At 44.8% G+C, this 22,952-nt stretch overlaps 1 protein-coding gene across 15 annotated transcripts in view; it reads left to right on the top strand.

The window, feature by feature from the left end:
• The window catches only part of MACF1 (microtubule actin crosslinking factor 1), a 401,556-nt gene that overhangs the window by 310,071 nt on the left and 68,533 nt on the right, over positions 1–22,952 (top strand). The window contains exon 1 of one of the 15 annotated variants that reach the window (XM_054528668.2): positions 13,439–18,709. Within the exon in view, the coding sequence (XP_054384643.1) occupies positions 14,675–18,709 (4,035 nt within the window). The 5' untranslated portion in view covers positions 13,439–14,674. 15 annotated transcript variants of the gene reach the window in all.

Below are 22,952 nucleotides of genomic sequence, written 5' to 3'. Positions count from 1 at the left end.
ACTACAGTCTCTCAGTTGTTCTCAACAGCCAACCAAGAGTTTGGCTGCTGATATTTATAACCCTTATGTGACCACCCCCACCTCCCCACCCCACAAAGAATTCCAATGCTCTGTAATAATCCTCTCCACCCCCACCATAGCAACTGGATGTGGAGAAGGTGAAGGAGCCTTTAAGGCCTTTAAGTTTGCTTCATGTTGAACCTTTTCCAGGTCCCTTTTAAAGTATTGCCAGTTATATTTTAAATATCAGTGTCACAAGCAAAATCCCAGGCTTGCAGCCACTGCATCATCTTAAAGGAGCCTCATGCCCCAGTGAAGGTAGTAAAATTGAATGGAAGGTAGTAAAATCAAGAAAAGATTGATAGATTTTACAAAAATCTGTCTGGAAATTTGATAGCAAGGTGAGATTTTAAAGCAACAAACAGGCTAGGCGCAGTGGCTCATGCCTGTAATCCCAGCATTTTGGGAGGCCGAGGCAGGTGGATCACGAGGTCAGGAGATCGAGACCATCCTGGCCAACATGGTGAAACCCGATCTTAGCCGGGCATGGTGGCATGCGCCTGTAGTCCCAGCTACACAGGAGGCTGAGGCAGGAGAATCGCTTGAACCCAGGAGGTGGAGGTTGCAGTGAGCCAACATCGCGCCACTGCGCTCCAGCCTGGGTGACAGAGCAAGACTCCATCTCAAAAAAAAAAAAGAAAAAAAAAGCAACAAACAAATATATCTGTAACCAAAGAAAAGGACTGAGCAGTTGGATTTGAGTTTACTAAAATTCTTCACATACAGTATCAGTATGTAGCATTCACAACTAAGATTTATCATTTGTATAAGAAGGAAGAAATATGTTTCCAGAAAAACTAGAATGTATCCTGTGCAGAATTTGTATGTATTGATCGTTGAGTATTTGATTAGTAAACATGGTTAAGATAAGCACAGACTTGCAGAAAAGGACCGATCCTCACTGTGCCTAGAAATGAATGGTAAATGGTCTCAGCCTTAGGCTGGTTCTGGAGCTTCATAAAAATATCCTGGGCACTTTCAAGCTCACTGGTAAGCTATGAGCTTCTAGGAAGTATGATGAGTTTCTTTGAAGGGCCGTTTATTGTTAGAGTTGCTGGTTTACTAGGAATAAAATGACTTCCAGAGGGAGTCGTGTCAGATCACTGCACCAAACCATCACTGTAAAGGGCTGTCTCCTGCTGAATGGATTCTTCACAAGTCTCAGCTGTCCCAGTTGGAAAAACCCAGCTATGGGTAGAATGTGCACCCTCCCTACTTTGCCACCACTAAGTGCTTTTCAACTATGAGTCTCTCTTATTGACTGTAGAAGGTTAATGGAATACACTTACTCTCTAGGACGCCATAAACTATTTTTCTACCACCAGTCGTGTCATTTGAAATATGGATCTTTGCTACACGTGGTGATGGTTCATGGATGGAGGTTAAAAAGAAGTGATTCCATATTCCTTTTAACCCATCCTTACTGAGCAGTTGCTCTGTACTAGTCCTTGTGGTGGGTACTGGAGTCTCAGATAGTCTCTAGTTAACAGTGTACAGATGTGCCTTGACTTATAGTGAAATTATGTCTGGATAAACCCATCATAACTTGAAAATATTGTAAGTCAGAAATGCATTTAATGTACCTACTGACAGCCGGGTGTGGTGGCTCATGCCTGTCATCTCAGCACTTTGGGAGGCCGAGGAGGGTGGATCACCTGAGGTCAGAAGTTCAAGACCAGCCTGGTCAACATGGTGAAACCTGGTCTCTACTAAATATACAAAAATTAGCTGGGCGTGGTGGCAGGCACCTGTAATCCCAGCTACTCAGGAGGCTGAGGCAGGAGAATCGCTTGAACCCGGGAGGCAGAGGTTGCAGTGAGCTGAGATCATGCCATTGCACTCCAGCCTGGGCAACAAGAGCGAAACTTTGTTCCAAAAAAAAAAAAGTACCTACTGACCATCATAGCTCAGCTTAGCCTACCTTAAACATACTCAGACACTTATATTAGCCTACAGTTGGGCAAAATCATCTATCAGAAAGCCTATTTTATAATAAAGTGCTGACTCACTCATGTAATTTATTGAATATTGTACTGAAATAGAGAAACTGAATGATTGTATGGGTACTTGAAGTATGGTTTCTACTGAATGCATATCACTTTCACCATCATAAAGTTGAAAAATCTTAAGTTGAACCATTGTTAAGTCAGAGACCATCTATAGTAAGGGAAACAGATACAGAGAATTACAGTGGTGCTGATGTAGTGGTAAATGCAGTAAGAAAGATCTGAGTCTAAATGATCTCTGAAAAAAACTCTGTAAATCAGACATTTAAAATCCCATTCTGCAGATAAGAAAACTTAGACTTGAAGAGGTTAAAATAACTTGTTCGAGCCACATAGCAAGTAAATATTAGAGTTGGGATTGGGAAGGTCTGTTTGGCACCAAAGTTTATGCTACACCAGTGGTTGTCAACCAAGCATAGCTTTGCAGAGACTCCCACTCCCCGCCACTCCTTTTTTTTTTTTTTTTAAACAGTTTCACTCCCATCACCCAGGCTAGAGTGCAGTGGCACAATCATGGCTCACTGCAGCCTCGACCTCCCAGTCTCAAATGATCCTCCTGCCTCAGCCCCACAAGTAGCTGGAATTACAGGTGCACGCCGCCATTCCTGGCTAATTTTTGTATTTTTTGTAGAGATAGGGTTTCACCATGTTGCCAAGGCCAGCCTTGAGCTCCTGAGCTCAAATGATCTGCCTACCTCAGCCTCTCAAAGTGCTGGTATTACAGGAATGAGCCACAGTGCCTGGCCCAGAGACATTTTTTATTGTTATGACTGGAAAAGCTGCTACTGGCATCTAGTAAGTGCTGCTAAACAACCTACAATACACAGGACGACGGCCCCTTACAATGAAAGAATTATTCAGCTTACTTCTAGAAAGCTAGGGAATTTGATTTTTGCCATCTTCAGATCCCATGACAAGTAAGAGTTAACTGATTAAATAGTTCCACTCGCTGGGGGTGCTTCTGTGGTTTTCCTCTCCTTTTAAGAAAATTAGTTAAGAAATAGTGTTGCTTCCGGGAGTGACTTACACAGATAGAGTCAGGATCTTGGGGAACTAATCTGAGTCAGCGACTGAAGAATTTTGTCTATGCCTGACCAGTCCCCACCCCACACTGCCACAAGGCTCCTGCTGTGGAAATCAATCAGCTGTGTATCTCAGGCTGCTTCCTGTAGGGTGTGTTATGGAATGGCATCAGCCCTTGCACCAGCTGGGAGTACTGATCTCAGTGTGATTTTATCAGACTCTGTTTCTTTTGAGCCTTACTGTTTGGAACAAAAGACCCTCTGTTAAGAATGCAGAGAGCTAGTGTGATTGGATAGCTAGCATATACGTACATGGTTCCTATGGAAAAAAAACAGACATAAATTATGCTATAGCCCTCTAAAATTTTCGTCTCCAAAATGATTTCCTGACCTTCTGTCTGTATTCACAGTTCTTTCTGTAAATGCTTATCCTTCCCCCAAAGCATTCGAAGGCCATCTGATCTGATAAATGGTGGTATCCTTCAGAACTAGCCCATTTGTGTCTGCAGTCTTGGACGTATTTGATCCCCACTATCTTTCCAGTGCTATTTCCTATATAGAACATCCACTACATCCAGTTACCCCAGACACTCCGTATACATTTTACGTATTTGATTTCTGAAGTCATAGCTCAAGTCCACTTCTTTATAAAGCTTTTTTTTTTTTTTTTTTTTGAGATGGATTCTGGCTCTGTCACCCAGGCTGGAGTGCAGTGGTGCGATCTCGGCTCACTGCAATTTCTGACTCCCAGGTTCAAGCGATTCTCTTGCCTCAGCCTCCCAAGTATCTGGGATTACAGGCACGCACCATCTCGCCTGGCTAATTTTTTTGTATTTTTAGTGGAGACGGGGTTTCGCCATGTTGGCCAGGCTGATCTCGAACTCCTGACCTCAGGTGATCTGTCCACCTCGGCCTCCCAAAGTGGTGGGATTATAGGTGTGAGCCACCATGCCCGGCCTCATAAAAGGCTTTTGATCTCCCCAGCTCACTACTCCTGATCTCTTAATCATTTACAATGTATAACTCACTTGGCTTTTATCACATACTACCTAATTTTGACATTTTCTGATTATATCCATTTGTCCTATCCCCTCAGTTAATTCACTTTTGTGTCCCTTAATGTAGTTAGCATATTGGTATATACACAGTTGGAGATGAGACAATATTTGACTGACTGGATGAACATTCTTTATTTCTCATAAGCCATGTGAGATCTAGGATTCAAAATGCTATCTACTCTGCAAGACTTGAGGTATATATCCTTGTGTGTCCTGAAGAAATTCTAATCTTAGCCTGATTTCTTCAGCTCTCCATCTTTCTTCTGGGCTTCCTTCCTTCTCTGCTAGTTAGTATATGTTAAGGGAACACAATCTTTTTTCGGTATAAGAGGGCAAAACTAAGAAAGAAATGTGCTACTTCTTATGCACAGAGTCATTGCTACTTACTCAATTAGTTGACAGTTTGGTGTAGTGAAAAAAACTGAATACAAGTTCTAGTCAGAAGTATCCAGGTTTGAATCCTGGCTCTATCATTTACTAGCTAAGTGACGTTCAGGGAAATTACTTAACCTCTCTGAATCTTACTTACTTTAACTGTAAAATACAAATATTTAGGATTTTTATGAAAATTAAATGAAGTGATATATCTAAAAGTATTAGGCTTATATTCGGTGCTCAGCTCACTAGATGATAATATGCTTTTTTTTAAAAAGAAGCTTATCTAGACATATAAATTAGAATATTGTGAAATTTTTTTTTTTTATTTTTGTTTTTTGTTTGTTTGTTTTTGAGACAGGGTCTCACTTTGTCACTCAAGCCTGAAGTGCAGTGGCATGATCATGGCTCACTGCAGCTTCAACCTCCTAGGCTCAAGAGATCCTCCTGCCTCAGCCCCCACAAGTAGCTGGGATTACAGGCATGTACCACCACGCCCAGCTAATTTTTGTATCTTTTGTAGAGACGGGGTTTTACCACGTTGCCCAGGCTGGTCTTGAACTCCTGAGCTCAAGTGATCCGCCCACCTCAGCCTCCCAAAATGCTGGGGTTAAAACATGAGCCATTGTATCAAGCCTGTGAAATCTTTTTAATAAGAACAGTTACCCTTCTTTGTGCCTAGGGATCATCATTCTCCAGAAGACTTGATCTAAGGCCCAGCACCAGATTAGTTTTTTTTCTTCTTGAAAATTGGAAAAATGGAAGTTATGAGGATAAAGTAAAATTAGTTTGATAACAATGAAACAAGTGGATGGATAGACAGCCTTCCTGAGCAGTTTTTGTGGGAACAATAGGGCTTATTTCTAGCCCTAGAGTGGCAATAATAGGCAAGTTTAGGTCATGATTCAACACAGCTTAAAATATATTTTATGTACACATACATATACATACATGTTTATTTATTCATTAATTTATTCATTTATGCATTTCTATCAGAATCCTACAACCAGCAGGTTTTTCTGAGACCATTTTGGCCTTGGCTTGTATGCTCTACAAATTAATATTATTTTCAAATCATTAACCAGAATTAACCAGAAGACATTACCAGCTCAGTGACTTCCCCAGCCACTCAGTTGCCCATTAGATCAGCTCTAATGATCTCAGGGATTTTGGCCTAATTAGCTTTTATCATAGACCATGTTATCTTCCTCTGTTACCATACAATAGCAACTACTAAGTCAGCATCTTTAGGAAAGACACCTCTTAATATTAATCAATCTTTAATTAAAACATTGAGGGCTGAGGCAAAAAATATCGGCAGAGTTTCAGAAGCAAGCAGCTTAAAATACAGATATAATTCATCTGTCTGCCAATCTCATACCAGGTTGAGATGTTTTACAGAAAGTCTTTAATTCTTTATAGTTTCAGCAAATATGTGTTTTTAATGTTTTTAACATTTGGTCATGTGTATATATGAGTCAAGGAAAGAAGATAATTCAAAGAAATTGTATGTGCCTTAGATTTTCTCCATCTTGAATTAATTGTATTTATCAAGTGAACCATTTAATATCTCTGTCATCTTGCAATTCATTCCCAAAGGATAAGCTCTGGTTTTGGTCTAATACCTAAGCTGTTTGTTTCTTTGTCATCAATGATAAGAATTTTCCTTAGTAACAAAATGAAAGAGATGGTTTTTAGAAATCTCTTCTCTCTGTATTATTTATTCTGCCTTCTTTTCTAATATTCAGGAGCGGGGGCTGGGCACAGTGGCTCACGCCCGTAATCCCAGCACTTTGGGAGGCCAAGGCAGGCAGATCACTTGAGGTCAGGAGTTCAAAACTAGGCTGGCCAACATGGTAAAACCCCGTCTCTACTAAAAATACAAAAATTAGCCAGGCTTGATGGTGGGCACCTGTAATTCCAGCTACACAGGAGGCTGAGGCAGGAGAATCGCTTGAACCTGGGAGGTAGAGGTTGCAGTGAGCCAAGATCGCACCATTGCATTCCACCTGGGTGACAGAGTGAGACTCTGTCTCAAAAAAAAAGAGGGGGTGATTCAACCCAGAGACCTCTTTCATGGAAATAACCAAGGAATTTTGTGATGATCATGCCACTCTGGAACTGGAAAGACTACTCTCAGTTAGTCCCAGGGGGAGGCCCACATCATCACTTTCTCAGGGAAACCTACCCTGAGCTTCCAGGCCAGGTTGAGGCCCATGACCCATGTTCTCATAGCACGGTGTGCTTTTCTTTCAGAGTAATTATGCAATTGAATTAAAATGAATGTCCTTCTTCCTTACTAGAATGTAGACTTCTGACTATGTCTTGCTCATCACTCACTCCCTTAGTGCCTGGGATAGTTTAGGGCACATAGTAGATCCCAATAAATATTTGGCGAATGGATGAAAAGAAGAGAATCAACGATACAACCTTGTGAAATTAGTTGCCTCAAGAGGAGAGGAAGAGGAATCCAAGGAGACAAAGAAGGACTGGCTAGAAAGATAGCACCAGGATACCACAGTGTCATGGAAGTCAAAAGAACATGGTCTCAAGAAGAAGGGAGGATCCATACTTATTTCTCACCACTGCTTATCCTTAACCCCCTCTAATCTGATCCAACACCCATCACTGTGCTGAAACTGCTCTCTTAGATATTCATTGGCTTCCTAGTTGCCAAGTCTAGTGGCCTTGTCTACCTCACTGTTCTCCTCTTTCATTGTGCAGCATTTAATGTCAGATCTTCTTTCTTGAAAGTTAATTTACTTTCTGGACATTGTGCTCTTCCGTTCTCTTCTCTGGCTGCTCTTCTGCTTTCCTTTTTGGTTTGTCTTCCTATCTCCTAAATATGTGGTTCCTTAAACTCTGTCATCTGTCTCTTCTCTTCTCTCTGCACTCAGCCTCTGAGATGGCAGCTCCTCACTGTTCTATGGGGAAAGGCTTCCAAATCTATCTTTCTCTCTCTTGTTTTTTTTGTTTGTTTGTTTGGTTGTTCTGTTTTGTTTTGTTTTGAGATGGAGTCTCGCTCTGTCTCCCAGGCTGGAGTGCAGTGGTGCGATCTTGGCTCACTGCAGTCTCCACCTCCCAAGTTCAAGTGGTTCTCCTGCCTCAGCCTCCCAGGTAGCTGGGACTACAGGTGCATGCCACCATACCTAGCTAATTTTTGTATTTTTAGTAGAGACGGGGTTTCGCCATGTTGGCCAAGCTGGTCTCAAACTCCTGACCTCAGGTGATCTGCCTGCCTCGGCCTCCCAAAGTGCTGGGATTACAGGTGTGAGCCACCACGCCTGGCCCAAATCTATATCTCTATCCCAACATTGAATCTTTTGTGTGAGGGGCCCTTCTAGACACCTTCACATGGTCGTTTTTTAGTATTTCACATACAGAATGCTGTAAAATAAATGAATTCAAATATTTTATTCTTTCCTGCTGTTGTTTTATAATAAGTACTACTATGCCCCTAGTAACCTACGAGTAACACTATATGGCATTATCTTTGTTTTTTTCTCCTTCTAACCTCTACCTTCTCTCTGGTCAGTTGTGAAGCCCAAATATTCTTCCTCTGCAATTACTTTCACAGCCCTCTTCCTCATTTTTACTAGCTGTATTATTCTGGACAAGTATGCTTACCACCCTAAGCTTCATTTATAAATATTTGGATTTTTTAAATGAGATAATATAAGTGACAGTTGAGTGAGCACCCCGTCCCAGAGTCCTCATTTAAAAATTTTTTTGGGGGGGCCGGGCTTCGTGGCTCATGCCTGTAATCCTGGCACTTTGGGAGGCCGAGGTGGGCGGATCACCTGAGGTCAGGAGTTCGAAACCAGCCTGGCCAACATGGCGAAACCCCGTCTCTACTAAAAATAGAAAAATTAGCCAGGTGTGGTGGTGTGTGCCTGTAATCCCAGCTACTTGGGAAGCTGAGGCAGGAGAATTGCTTGAACTTGAGAGGCAGAGGTTGCAATGAGCGAGATCGTGCCACTGCATTCCAGCCTGGCAACAGAGTGAGACTCTGCCTCAAAAAAATAAATAAGTAAGTAAATAAATAAATAAATAAATAAAATGAAATAGAATAAAAAGTTTTTTTTGGCTGGGCATGGTGGCTCATGCTGTAAGCCCAGTTGGGAGGCTTAGGCAGGTGCATCACTTAAGGTCAGACAACATGGTAAAACCCCATCTCTACGAAAAATACAAAAATTAGCTGGGCATGGTGGTGCACACCTGTCATCCTAGCTACTTGGGAGGCTGAGGCAGGAGAATCACTTAAACCCGGGAGGTGGAGGTTGCAGTGAATCGAGATCGTGTCACTGCATCCCAGTCTGGGCAACAAAGTGAGACCCTGTCTGGGAAAAAAAAAAAAAATTTAACAACAACAACAAAAAATTGGTGACAGGATCTCACTCTGTCACCAGGCTAGAGTGCATTGACACAGTTACAGCTCATGGTAACCTTGAACTCCTGGGCTAAACGATTTTCTCAGCTCAACCTCCCAAGTAGCTAGGACTACAGATGCACATGCCTGGCCAATTTTTTAACTTTTTGTAGAGACGAGTGTCTTGCAATGTTGCTCTGGCTAGTCTTGAACTCCTGGCCTCAAGGGATACCCCTGCCTCAGCTTCTCAAAGTATTGGAATTACAGGTGTGAGCCATTGAGCCCAGCCAGAATTTGCTTCTTTAGAGTCCTGCCTTCGGCTCTCTACTTAGAAATATTTGTCTTTGCCATCTCTGTATATCTGAAATCCTAATGAGTAAATGTGATTCCCTCCATAAAGCCTTCTCTGATACCTCCTGCCTTCCTTCTTCCCACCCTTCTGTCAGGTCTTTTCTAACTTGCAAAGCCCCATGATTTTGTCATCACCATGGTTTTGGTGACCATTAGTCTAAAAAAGAGGGATTAATACACTGTCTTTTGGAAAGTCTACAGGCAGGAAAGGGCTTACAGGGGTCATGAGAGTTCCTGCAGAGTGTATGGAAAGTTTTCTCATGGGTTCACGAGTACATGAGAGCTCAAATAGCATCAAAATCCTTAGTATCCCACTTAAAGCAAACTTCGTGTCATGCTGTGTTGCTTTATGAGCCACTCTGTAGCCATGTTTATAATAATAAAAGTACCAAAGGATGGCAGTGACTGATGCCCAACAGGTACAGACTAATACTGTGGAGTTTCTACTTGCTACTAAATAATGCTTGTAAAATCTAAAGATCCTAAGATGAAAGGCATTGTGTAGATTTAAAATGAGCAAGATCCAACCAGTCCTCTGTATCCTCTTCTACTCAGAATTAGTCTTCCAAGAGAGAGCACCCATCAAGGTGGGTGAAAAGGCATCATAGAATCTAGGGAAGTGTGAATCTGGAGTCTCCAGATTGTCCCAGAGGGCTGGCATTTTAGGTCTGGAGCAGACAAGGGCAGGATGCCAGGTCCAAAACTTGGAAAGGGAGCTATGTTAGGGTGTGAGGAGACTCCACCCGGCTGTCTTTCATTAGGAAGACTGCAGGAAGGAGCTGGAAGGGCCAGGATTTTTCTTTCTGCTAAATTCACTGAAGGAAAATCTAACACCAAATTCTGTACTTGGGAATTTCAAAATGAGTAGAGAATTCTTTGAACTCTGTAATCAATTAACTGGAAACTCATTTGAAATTTGGCTTCAGTGCATATATTTGTGGTTACAGGGGTGGGGGAAATATCTGAAGAGGGTCTCTGGAGCTCCCTGTATTTCTCTTTTAAAAAGTTTATACACAGCATGTGAAATGAACAGATGCTTTTTTTTTTTTTTTTTTTTTTTTTTGGTAGCTATCAGGGCAACAAGAGGTGAAAAGCTGTATCAGGTATTTATTTCAGTCACTGAGATGGCTATTGGCAGAGTTCCACATACCTAAACTAAGGAGAAACTCATGAACAGATAAAAATTAAGACATGGAGGAGAACTTGTGCTTCCTCTCTTGATTTATTTCTAAACACATACTGATGATTTTTTAAAAAGAGCAAAGCACTCAGAAAGCATTCTTTGGCTTTGGGTTCTGGGGTTTTTTTGGAGGTGCAGTGGGAGGATTAGATTACTATATGTAATTTCTCTTTAGGTTGTATTTAAATTTATTTTCCTAACACCCTAATTAGAGAGAGTGTGACTACAGATAATAAGTAATTCAAATCTGAATTTCATAGTTGTAGGAATGCTACATTTATTTATTTATATGGATCACTGATGAGAGTAGTAAGAATATTGGTAGATAGACATGGGAGGGAATTATTTAAGAAAAGTCTGGATTGGTTGATACCTGACTTGGTGAGGAAACAGTAAAGGAATTTCTGTTCATGAAGTTTGTGATTCCACATCAAGATAATTCCTTATGGCTGGGCACAGTGGCTACGCCTGTAATCCCAGCACTTTGGGAGGCTGAGGTGAGTGGATCACCTGAGGTCAGGTCACCAGCCTGGCCAACAAGGGGTGAAACCCCATCTCTACTAAAAATACAAAAAATTAGCTGGGTGCAGTGGCGCATGCCTGTAATCCCAGCTATTCCAGAGGCTGAGGCAGGAGAATCACTTGAACCCAGGAGGCAAAGATTGCAGTGAGCCAAGATTGCGCCACTGCACTCCAGTCTAGGTGACAGAGTGAGATGGAGTCTCACTCAAAAAAAAAAAGAACATTCTTTATAATAGAATAACCACCCGTCTTTCATCCAGAGCCAGAATTCCTCAGATTCTTCCAACCAGAGGGGCCCTGGCATGCTAAACAGTCTGTTATGATATCTGAACACTTAAGTGAATGTATTTGGCCAGGGAGATTTGCTAGTAAAATTGATCTTTCCTTCCCTGAGTTTTTCCAGTTGTGCTGAATAATTAAAGGAAAATTAAAACCTGGATTCCCTAAACTGTTAAGTATCATATCTGTAAGCTATATCAGTCCTTAGGATTACAGTGTATCAGAGTTAGAAAGGACTTTAAAATTCATCTGAACAAACTGCAGAAGATTTGTAAATCTGTTTTCCCAAATCTCTGCCAAGTGATTGCTTGAATTTCTGCTCAAACACCTCCAGGGTCAGGAAAGTCGCCAGTTTAGGGGACACCCTATTCTTTGAATAGCTGTGAGAAGCTCTTTATTGGTTTTAAATCTTAGATCTTAGTGTGCCAGCTTAATGAGACATCCAGAACAAATTTCCTTCCTTCCACGTCTCAGCCCTTCAGATACTTCATGCTAATTACATCTAGAACTTGCTCTAGGTCAAACATTATTGGTTCTTGCACTGTTTGTTCTTCATAGGACAGGGTTTCTAGTGTCTTGGCAGTGTACGACCAAGAGGACACAGGATTCTGGGGCAGTGCCTTTAAAAGTTTTAGAACTAAAAAATATTAAAACTAGAAAGGGTGTCAAGACACAACCTAGTCAGCCTCCCCACCCCTTTCAGTTTACAGATGGGCAGAGTCTTTTGGATTTGAGTGGGTAGAATTGATCAGCAGCCGTTGTTGAAGTGAGAAACGAAGTGTAAAGCATTTTACCAGAGAAAGGTCTTTTAGTTGCCTAATTCCGATTACAGGCTTCAGCTACTTCTCATTTTTGCCAAGGACCAGTCTGATTCCCTAAGTAAGCCTAAGGCTCAGCTCAAGGTTTCAGGGCCAGATCTCCATACACCAGGTGTTGGTTTCACTTACTGTTTGTGTAAAGGGTAGAAATAACTTTTCCATAAGTTTTGCCGTATATTGACCACATGGTCCGACAGGGATTCCGAATTTTAATAGATTTTTTTTCCTTCATAAAATCAGAGAATGGCCATCACAAATAGAACAGAGTATTGGACCCCTTAAGAGATGCAGCTGCCTCTGGTGGACAGTTTCCTGGGTTGCCCTTTGTACTTTCTTTGTTTAACAGTCACCAGGTGACCAAGTGGCTTTTCTAAAAGCCAAAGGCCGTGGACGACGGGATTGTGAGCGACTTTTCTCTAGTGTTTTCTATTTGAGATTTGAAATACCCATGCTTTTCATCTGGTCCAAGGAGGCTCAGGTTTCCTTGGCTGTGCGCAACTATAAAGGACCCAGGTGTTTGGTCGTAGGGCTCAGCTGTTGGCATCCCCACCTCCCCCAACACCCCATTTTCTTCCGTCATTGATACCACTCAGGTCTGTGAGCAGAGAAATCCTGGTGGGAGAATTGACCAGGACTTGATATACTTGAGAAGGGAGAGAGGGAAGGTAGAATGTGCCTAGAGTTATCCAATAACTTTGGTCTCTGAGCGTGACCGAATTCCTTTGGGACACCGGGAAAGTGCCGGGTTTAAGGCTGGAGTGTTCTTCGGTCTGGCAAGGGGCGCGCTAAAGGTGACACTGGAAGGAGCAGGGACAGCCTTTGGCGGCAGAGCTGGAGCCGAGAGCGATGCAGGCGGCCCACCCCAGCCGGCGCGACCTGCCGGCACACGGGAACTCGAGTGGCCGTCGCCAGAGTCGGCTAGCTGGGGGATCGGGGGCGCCCTTTCTGGATTCGTTCGCCTTTGGGTTGGGCTCGGAGCCGGGCCGGTTGGAGCGAGACAGGGGCGGGAGGGGCCGGGCCAGCGGGAGGAGGGCGGGGCTTTCCTTTGTCAGGGGATTTGCGCCGCGCAGCCGAGACTCGCGCGGGTTTCGTTCCTCTCCTTGCGCCCTCTCCGGGGGCGGGGCGTTCCCCTCTGGCCCCGGGGCGCGGTGGGCGTGGGCTGCGGGGGCCGAACGGCTGGTGCCCCGGGTTCCTCGCGCCGAATCCCGCAGAAGCCCCTCCTTCGGCGCTTCCGTCTCCAATCCTCTCCACCGCTTCGTCCTCTCTCGGGGTCGCTCCTCTCCCCAGCCCCGCCCCCGCCGGGCCCCGCCCCCGCCCCCGCCCTCGTCCTCCTCCCTGGGCTCTCCGCGTCGCGCGCTCCCTGGCTTCCAGGGGGCTGCCCGGGCGGGGCGGCGCAGCGCGGCGGCGCGGGAAGGGGGAGGAGAGCCGCCCGCCAGCCGAGCACTTCCAGCGAGCGAGCGAGCGAGCGAGCTAGCGGGCCGCGCGGCGCGGGGGAGGAGGGCTCGCCCCCCGCCCGGCCCTAGCGGAGCCTTTTGTTCCCAGCCAGAAGTTTGCATGCCGGGACCGTGACAGCTGCGGGCGGGGAGGACGGCGGGGCCGCGGGGCCAGCGGCGTGGTGGAGAATAGAGGCGACTGCTTGTCATGCAGCCCACGGCGTGGCGGCTGCAGGCCGGGGACTGGCGGCGGTGGGGGAGGCGGCGCCCACAGCACTCGGGACTCAGCTGCCGGAGGGACAAACTAACTTCCTGAGCGCGGGACCTGAGGCCGGCGCGGCCGGGAGCCACCTGCAGCCTGCGGTGAGGCGACCCTGGCCCTTGGGGCGCGCGGCATGGCGCGGGGAAGCGGGCCGTGTTGAGCGAGCCCCTCCGACAGACCCGCGGCCGCTGCTGCCGCCCGCCCGCCTTTCCGAAGGCCTGGCGCGGGGCTCCGCTCGCCTTGTTCTGTAGCTACAGCGCAGGGTTGGCCTGGGAGCCACAACAATGCCATGATGTTTTGGAGACAGGAAGCCCCAAGCTGGCCCCGAATGAAGGACTTCCTGTGTTTAAAGTTGCAGGAATATCCGCCGACCATCCCAGTTCAAATGCAAACACCCCAGCTAGGGAGGACGAATGGCTAATTCAGACCAGCTGGACTCTCCAGGGCTGGAACTGAGGATAAAATGAAAGGAATTCTTAGGAGCTTGGGCCATACTTGAAGACTAGAAAGGCTGTGCCATTGTTATTAAAGGATACAATCGGCATAAATTTGCTGCTCCCAACTCTGCTTCGGAGAGAAGTGAGTGGAACTAGATATCGAAAAAGACTCGTCAATATCAGATGATTTTTGTTGACTGTATTTGAAAGAGCAGTGCTCTTAAAAAAAAAAATTAAACCATAAGCCATACAAGGAATTATTTTAAATTATATCGTCTGTCAACTATGAGGCTGCTAGCCTGTGAGGAAAAAGCTGTTTGTCTTAGAGCTTCTTCCAGAATGGTTTCAAAACGGGACTTCCAGGCCTTTCTGGAGGGCAGATGCAATTGGTGGTTTGGGGTATGAACAGCTAAAAGGATTTATAACTTATGTAGAATGCATTTGGGGGGAACCTGTGAGAAATACTTTTGAAAGATTGATGGTTCATCTTGATTGAAAAAGGATGGGTAAGCCACTCAGCAGACCAGACTGTTTAAGGCGGAACCCCACCTGCCTGGGGAAAGGAGAGGAGGAGGATGGCTACATAGAGGACTGCTATGTTCCACAACGGTCTATATATGATACAATGAGGATAAATGAGCAAATTGACCAGGGGTCGAAGCTTAACCAGACTTCAAAAAGCACCATGGAAAAGATGGAAGGAAGTACTATATCCAGCAATGGCACATTAGGAGCAGCATCTAATGTTTTTGAATCTAGAGCACCAGAAGGTAAGAAGCTGGATGAGAGGATAATATTTGATGCACTAAAGCTAAGCAGTGATGTGCAGAAGTCAGCACCTGTGCCACCCAGAAGGCGGCCAAATGCAGAACGCAAAGACAATGTTAACAGGAGATCGTGGAAGTCCTTCATGCCACCCAACTTCCCAGAATTTGCAGAGAGGATAGAAGCTTCTCTCAGTGAGGTTTCAGAAGCTGGTGCTTCAAATCCTTCCTTGCAAGAGAAGAAGGAGTCCAGTTCTGCATTAACAGAAAGTTCTGGTCATTTGGACCACAGGGAACCTCAGTCAGAGTCAGTAACTCTGGAACATGTGTCCAAATCCATAGGTATTCCAGAGGTGCAAGATGTAAAAAACTTAAGCGGAGACTGCCAGGACTTTAGATTTCAGCAGCACAGTGCAAACCCTCCCCATGAATTCCAGCCTGTAGAATCAGAAGCTGCAGCAACAAGTGGTAACACAGATGTAATGCAGGAATCCAGATTCTCAAGTGCAACCTGGCCGAGGGCCACAAAAAGTTTAGCTAAGGGAGGCTTCAGTGAGAAGCAGCACCCCCTTGGGGACACAGCCTGCACTGTGGAAATGCCAACTCTCTCCCCTTGCCTGAGTGAAGAGCTGTTAGATCCAGAATTGCATGTTCTCATAACCCCCAGCCTGAGAGAGAAAACAGAGTCTGAGCTAAAGTTTGAGGAGGATGAGCGATGGATTATGATGGAGGCTGAGGGAGAGTGGGAGGAAGAGAAACTGTCAGACAGGGAAAAGACTTTTCTGATGGCAGATGAGAAGAACAGCCTGGCAGATATTTTTGAAGAAAGAGAACAAGCAAACACAGCACTGGTGGAGGATGGATCCGATTGCTTAGCTGCTGTCTTGAGGACTTTTGGCCATCTATCTCTTGGTCAGATTTGTTGCCCTGATGACCCACAGCCAGCCAAGGACAAGTTGGCTACTGTTCCCAAGGATATACCCCTGGATTGCGATTGTGTTCTTACAGGTGAGGATATTCTCGGTGAGGTGGCAAACAGAACTGCTCAGGGGTTAGAGGGACTTGTTTCAGATTCAGCATGTACTGTGGGTACTATTGATGCAGAACAGCTCTCTGACACAGACTCAGTGCAGATGTTTCTTGAACTTGAAAAGAAGTGTTTATGTGAAGAAGGAGTAACTCCTCTAGTTGAGCTACAGAATCAAACCTCTTCTGAAGGGCTGGCTGCATCCCAGGATGCAGAAAATTTATTTGTAATTAGTCATTTTTCAGGGGCTGCCTTAGAAAAGGAACAGCATTTAGGCCTTTTACATGTAAGGGCAAAAGATTATGATACTGGATTGGATTGTGGATATTTTAATACCCTGGATTCTTCTCAGGTGCCTAATGCTGTGGAACTTGTTGCCCACGTTGATATCATGAGAGACACTTCCACTGTTAGCAAGGAGGAATGTGAAAAAGTGCCTTTTAGCCCCAGGATTGCAGAATTTAAGTCCAGACAGCCAGCTGATCTGGATTCACTGGAAAAGCTGGACCCAGGAGGACTGCTGAACTCTGATCACAGGGCTTCTCATGAAGAAAAATTATCAGGCTTCATTGCTTCTGAGCTGGCCAAAGACAATGGCAATTTGTCCCAGGGAGACTGCAGTCAAACTGAGGGGAATGGTGAGGAGTGCATTGAGAGGGTCACCTTCAGTTTTGCTTTTAATCATGAACTAACAGATGTTACCTCAGGACCTGAAGTAGAGGTGTTATATGAATCAAATTTACTAACAGATGAAATTCATTTGGAAAGTGGGAATGTAACTGTTAATCAAGAAAATAACAGTCTGACATCAATGGGAAATGTGGTCGCTGGTGAATTGTCGGTGGAGAAAGTTTGTGATGAGGATGGTGAGGCAAAAGAGCTGGATTATCAAGCCATGCTTTTGAAGGATCGAGCTCCAGCACATTTCCACAGAAACTTCCCAGAGCAGGTCTTCCAGGATCTCCAGAGGAAGTCCCCAGAGTCAGAGATTCTGAGTCTGCACCTGCTGATTGGAGAACTGAGACTTAATCCAGATGGAGTGGAAACTGTGAGTGATACAAAGCCTGAGCTGAATGTGGCATCATCAGAGGGACGGGAGATGGAAAGGAGAGATTCAGATTCATTCCTAAATATTTTTCCAGAGAAACAAGTTACCAAGGCTGGTAATACTGAACCAGTTTTAGAGGAATGGATACCCATCCTCCAGAGGCCTTCCCAGACTGCTGCAGTGCCCACTGTCAAAGATGCCCTAGATGCTGCACTGCCCAGCCCAGAGGAGGATACCTCAATTGCTGCAGTGCCTGCCCCAGAGGGAACTGCTGTAGTTGCTGCTATAGTGCCCTTTTCACATGAGGACATCCTAGTTGCTTCAGTAGTCTCCTTAGAGGAGGAGGATGTCACAGCTGCTGCAACATCAGCCCCAGAGAGGGCTACTGTCCCAGCTGTTACAGTGTCTGTCCCTGAAGGGACTGCTGCAGTTGCTGCAGTGTCCTCCCCAGAGGAGACTGCTCCAGCTGTTGCAGCAGCCATCACACAGGAGGGTATGTCAGCTGTCGCAGGGTTCTCCCCAGAGTGGACTGCTCTAGCTATTGCAGTACCCATCACAGAGGAGGATGGTACACCAGAAGGGCCTGTCACCCCAGCTACCACAGTGCATGCTCCAGAGGAGCCTGATACTGCAGCTGTTAGAGTGTCCACCCCAGAGGAGCCGGCCTCCCCAGCTGCTGCAGTGCCCACCCCAGAGGAGCCCACCTCCCCAGCTGCTGCAGTGCCCACCCCGGAGGAGCCCACCTCCCCAGCTGCTGCAGTGCCCACCCCAGAGGAGCCCACCTCCCCAGCTGCTGCAGTGCCCACCCCAGAGGAATCTGCCTCCCTATCTGCTGCAGTGCCCACCACAGAGGAATCTGCTTCCCCAGCTGCTGCAGTGCCCACCCCAGAGGAATCTGCCTCCCCATCTGCTGCAGTGCCCACCCCAGAGGAATCTGCCTCCGCAGCTGCTGCAGTGCCCACCCCAGAGGAATCTGCCTCTGCAGCTGCTGCAGTGCCCACCCCAGAGGAATCTGCCTCCGCAGCTGCTGCAGTGCCCACCCCAGAGGAATCTGCCTCCCCTGCAGCTACAGTGCCCACCCCAGCAGAATCTGCCTCCTTTGCAGCTGTGGTGGCCACCCTGGAGGAACCCACTTCCCTGGCAGCTTCAGTGCCCACCTCTGAGGAGCCTGCCTCCCCAGCAGCTGCAGTGTCCAACTTAGAGGAGCCAGCCTCCCCAGCAGCAGCAGTGACCACCCTAGAGGAACCCACCTCCTCAGCAGCTGCAGTGCTCACCCTAGAGGAACTCACTTCCCCAGCAGCTTCAGTGCCCACCCCTGAGGAGCCTGCCTCCCCAGTAGCTGCAGTGTCCAACTTAGAGGAGCCAGCCTCCCCAGCAGCAGCAGTGCCCACCCCAGAGGTGGCTGCCATCCCTGCTGCTTCAGTGCCCACCCCAGAGGTGCCTGCCATCCCAGCTGCTGCAGTGCCTCCTATGGAGGAAGTTTCCCCCATTGGTGTGCCCTTCCTGGGAGTTTCTGCCCACACTGACTCAGTGCCTATTTCAGAAGAAGGAACTCCTGTTCTAGAGGAGCCTTCCTCCACTGGAATGTGGATCAAGGAGGACCTTGATTCCCTAGTATTTGGCATAAAAGAGGTGACCAGCACAGTGCTACATGGGAAAGTGCCTCTGGCTGCAACCGCTGGATTAAATTCAGATGAGGTAATTGTTGTCCATTTTGATTCTGGGAAGGGTCTAAAGAGTAAATTGATATTTGCAAGGCTGACCTGGTAGTGATGAGAAATGGCACAGATAGTTCTTTTGTTCTTTTTGGGTCTCCTGGGCTTATAGTTTGTAGTCTTTCTGTTGAGTTTTTGGGGAAAATATACTTTAATTTTGTCTGGTGAAAAACTTTATAATTTCATGCTTCGTTTTTATTCAGATAAGCCAATCCCAAGGAAAACAGGGATATAAACAGTTGTTGATTTACATTTTTAAAAAGATTATTAGCAGGAAAGGGTGATTCTGCTTTTGAATTATACAGTGAGCATGTTCTTTCCTAAACCAAGAGACAGTTTATTCATTGGTGGTGTCAACATTTCGGTAGAGGCCAGAGTGTGAGCTTTGGAATGAGACCTGGGGTGCTTCCTAACCACTCTGGGAAAATTAGTTAGCTATTCTTGAATTTCCTGTTTCTTCATTTGTTAAGGCATAACTCTGTGAGGATAAAATGAGATACATTTAAGGTACCAAGCGTATAAGATTACCAATCACTGGCCATATCCTCCCCATTCTTTTCAAATAGGTATGTTGGTTAGTTGAAAGAATTTACCAAAGCAGATTGGGGAGAAGCAATAAAGCTAAATGATTAAGAACTTGTAAATGCAAATGTGTGTTTGTGAAAACCAGAGCTAGGCATAATGTTTATGAAAAATAGAGATATTTTAGTCATCTTTGTCAAACTGCCTTTGTGTCCTTAAGCAAGTCACTTTCCTTTCCAGGACCTCTTGTTTCTTTATTATAAAACATTGGGCTAAATGTCCTCTTGGGTCTCTCTTGGCTCTAAGATTCTTTTTATTTATTTTTTTTTTTTAGATGGAGTCTGGCTCTGTCGCCCAGGCTGGAGTGCTAGAGTGCAGTGGTGCAATCTCGGCTCACTGCAAGCTCCACCTCCCAGGTTCACGCTATTCTCCTGCCTCAGCCTCCCGCGTAGCTGGGACTACAGGCGCCCACCACTACGCCCGGCAATTTTTTGTATATATATATATATATTTTTAGTAGAGACAGGTTTCACTGTGTTAGCCAGGATGATCTCGATCTCCTGACCTCGTGATCTGCCCGCCTCGGCCTCCCAGAGTGCTGGGATTACAGGCGTGAGCCACCGCCCCTGGCTGGCTCTAAGATTCTTCATGTTAGAGAACCGAATGTGTTAGGAAACAGTTGGAAACGATGTTCCACATCCTTGAGCACTCCTAGTCCAAGGAATTTGAGATCAGCAGCTTTCCACAGTTAATTACCCAGGTTTGATTTGGTCAGTGGTAAAGAGTGCAGGAGTTAGAGGTTTAATCTGAACACAAGAGATGACTGAGTGAGAAGATTGTTTTGATTTTACTGCAACCCTAGGACTCAAAATAGTGCCTTCTTCATAGCAGGCATTTGCTGTTGACTGACTGACTGACTGAATGCGTGAATATCAATTTCCTAGAGTGTGGATGGATGCTACAAGAAAGATGGGTTTTCTCATTCACCTCATTGCAGATCCTTTCAGGGCAGCCTTAAGTCAGCTAGAGCACCAGTTAAACATACAGGTCCTGACAACAAAATCATTTTGATTGCCTGCCATAAGCTCTTTGATTAAGAGGATTGATTAAGATAATCTGGCCTTGCTGAGTGGTGGTGGTTTTACCTTGAGTTTTACCATTTATTTTGTCAGGTAGCATTCCATTAAATTAGGATGCATCATCTTTGAGACTGATGGATTTTTGATTCATTTTTCCAAGTTTTATTGAATTTGGAATGACGCTGAGATCCCAATAGCCTGTACAAAGTGAAGACAGTAGGTCAACAACAGAGCCATTCTTGATAATACAGAATATTTCACCAGGCACAGTGGCTCACACCTCTAATCCCAACATGTGGGAAGCCAAGGGAAGAGGATTGCTTGAGGCCAGGAGTTCGAGAACAGCCTAGGCAACATAGTAAGACCCCATCTCTGAGAAAATAAAAAGAAAAAAAAGAAACAGAGTATCTCCAGTATAAAGCTTATATAGCAGTAATCATGAAATACAAGGATTAAATTTATAGTGAGGCAATCAAATCTGCATAAAGGGGAAAAAATCATAGAAATCCTGTATCAGTCTCTGGAATCCTTGTTTCCTTATCTGCAAAATGAGTAGATGGCTACATAATCTCTAACTATCCTTCCAGCTACAGGAGGTAATCCTTTTATGAAATATTGCCTGATGTAAATGACAGGAGAAGGAAATGGTAGCCCAGCTGCAAAGTTGTCCATCTTTGAAGTGTGGTTACTTTGTGGAATATCTGGAAGTGAGCAAATGCCTATATCTGTGTACAGGAAAGGATAGATCTGAGCCTTGACCAGGACTGTTAACCAACAAGAATGTAGAGAGGCTATTTTGAAAATATTGAAACAAAACAAATCATTATAGAGTTAACATGAGTATACAGGTTTGCTAAATTGGTGAAATATTATTTTAAAAGGTTTTTCCAAGATGAGAGATGAATTTTTTATTTCTTCCATTCCCTTAAGAGGATTCCAAGAGGCAACTGAACCTGCCATTTTTATATATAAATACTTAGAACTTGACAAGTGATTTAGCATGAACTGAGGTCCCCATGTCTGTATATATATGTACAAGTGCAGACATGGATACATGGTTAAAATAGATATAAACTTTGTAATTGCAATAACAGAATTTGGTAGAACTAAAATGCCAAAAACTTGTTTGCTTTTTCCGTAGTGGGATCTGAGGCCTACTGAGACCAATCTCTGGTTATGTAAATTCCCTACTTATTTATAGACTTCTTCAGTCTTAATCCCAGTCACTGGTTCAAAGGAAGAAAAAAACCTTTTGTATAAAATAAGGGTTCTATAAGATTACAATTTGCCAAGGGAGTCTTTTTAAGCAAAAATTGGAGAGCACCACAATTCCAGTTCAGTGTTTGAATGCTCTGCTGATCGGCAGAATCTTCATTGGTTTTTTGCATTCCCTAACACCGTATGTATACAAGGATTCATTCATTCATGGAACAAAAAAAAATGTTTTTTTTTTTAGACAGAGTCTCACTCTGTTGCCCAGGCTGGAGTACAGTGGCACAATCTTGGCTCACTGCAGCCTCTGCCTCCCGGGTTTAAGCAATTCTCCTGCCTCAGCCTCCGAAGTAGTTGGGATTACAGGAATGTGCCACCACACCCAGTTAATTTTTTTTTTTTTTTTTTTTTTTTTTTTTTTTGTTTGTATTTTTAGTAGAGACAGGGTTTCACCATGTTGGCAAGGCTGGTCTCGAACTCCTGACCTCAAGTGATCCGCCTGCCTCGGCATCCCAAAGTGCTGGGATTACAGGCATGAGCCACCACACCCGGCCTGAGTAAATATTATGAGTACCTACTCTGTGCCAGGTACTAGGCTCCTGCAGTAAATAGAATTGACATGGTCCTTGCCCTTGTGGAACTTAATACTGAGTTGGGGGAGGCAGATATTAAGAAAACCACACATAAATACATATAAAATAAATACATAGTTAGAAGTTTTGGCAAATTCTTTGAATAAAATGATGTCAATGGACTTGAAGACAATAGGGTGGATTGAAGATATATTTTGGAGGTAAAATCAACAAGATCTGATTGTGGCTTCGTGTTGGGGCTGAGGGAGTTATCAAGGGTAACTTTTAGGTTCTGGTTTGTACAGTGGAGTGGATAGTATGAATTATTGATTTAAGGAAGAGGTAAGAGAAAGTGGGAGATACTGTTTCATTTTTGAACTGTTAGGCTTGGGATGCCTGTGGTTCATTTTTTTGCATGGAGATATTAAGAAAGCAGTTGGATATATAGGTTTGAAACTCAGAGAGACAAATTGAGAGTCATAAGCATTTATTGTGGTTAGTATTTAAACCCACAGAAATTGATGGAATTGCCTAGGAAGAGTATAGAAAGAGAAGAGAGTCCAGGACTGACGTCGTTCCCTCACTCCCATCCCCAAAGATCATTTAGAGATCTAGAAGAGGAGAAAGAGAACAAAGGACAACAGAAAAGAATCAGTCAGGATAAAACTGGAAAAATGCAATAACAAGGCTGGATGCCGTGGCTCATGCCTGTAATCCTAGCACTTTGGAAGGCTCAGGCAAGCAGATCACTTGAGGTCAGGAGTTCAAGACCAGCCTGGCCAACATGGTGAAACCCTGTCTCTACCAAAAAATACAAAATTAGCTGGGTGTGGTGGCGCAT

Source organism: Pongo abelii, chromosome 1 (genome assembly GCF_028885655.2).
Source record: "Pongo abelii isolate AG06213 chromosome 1, NHGRI_mPonAbe1-v2.0_pri, whole genome shotgun sequence".
Lineage (NCBI taxonomy): Eukaryota > Metazoa > Chordata > Mammalia > Primates > Hominidae > Pongo > Pongo abelii.
The sequence above is the reverse complement of the archived record's forward strand: the minus strand, read 5'-3'. Positions and strand labels throughout refer to the sequence as shown.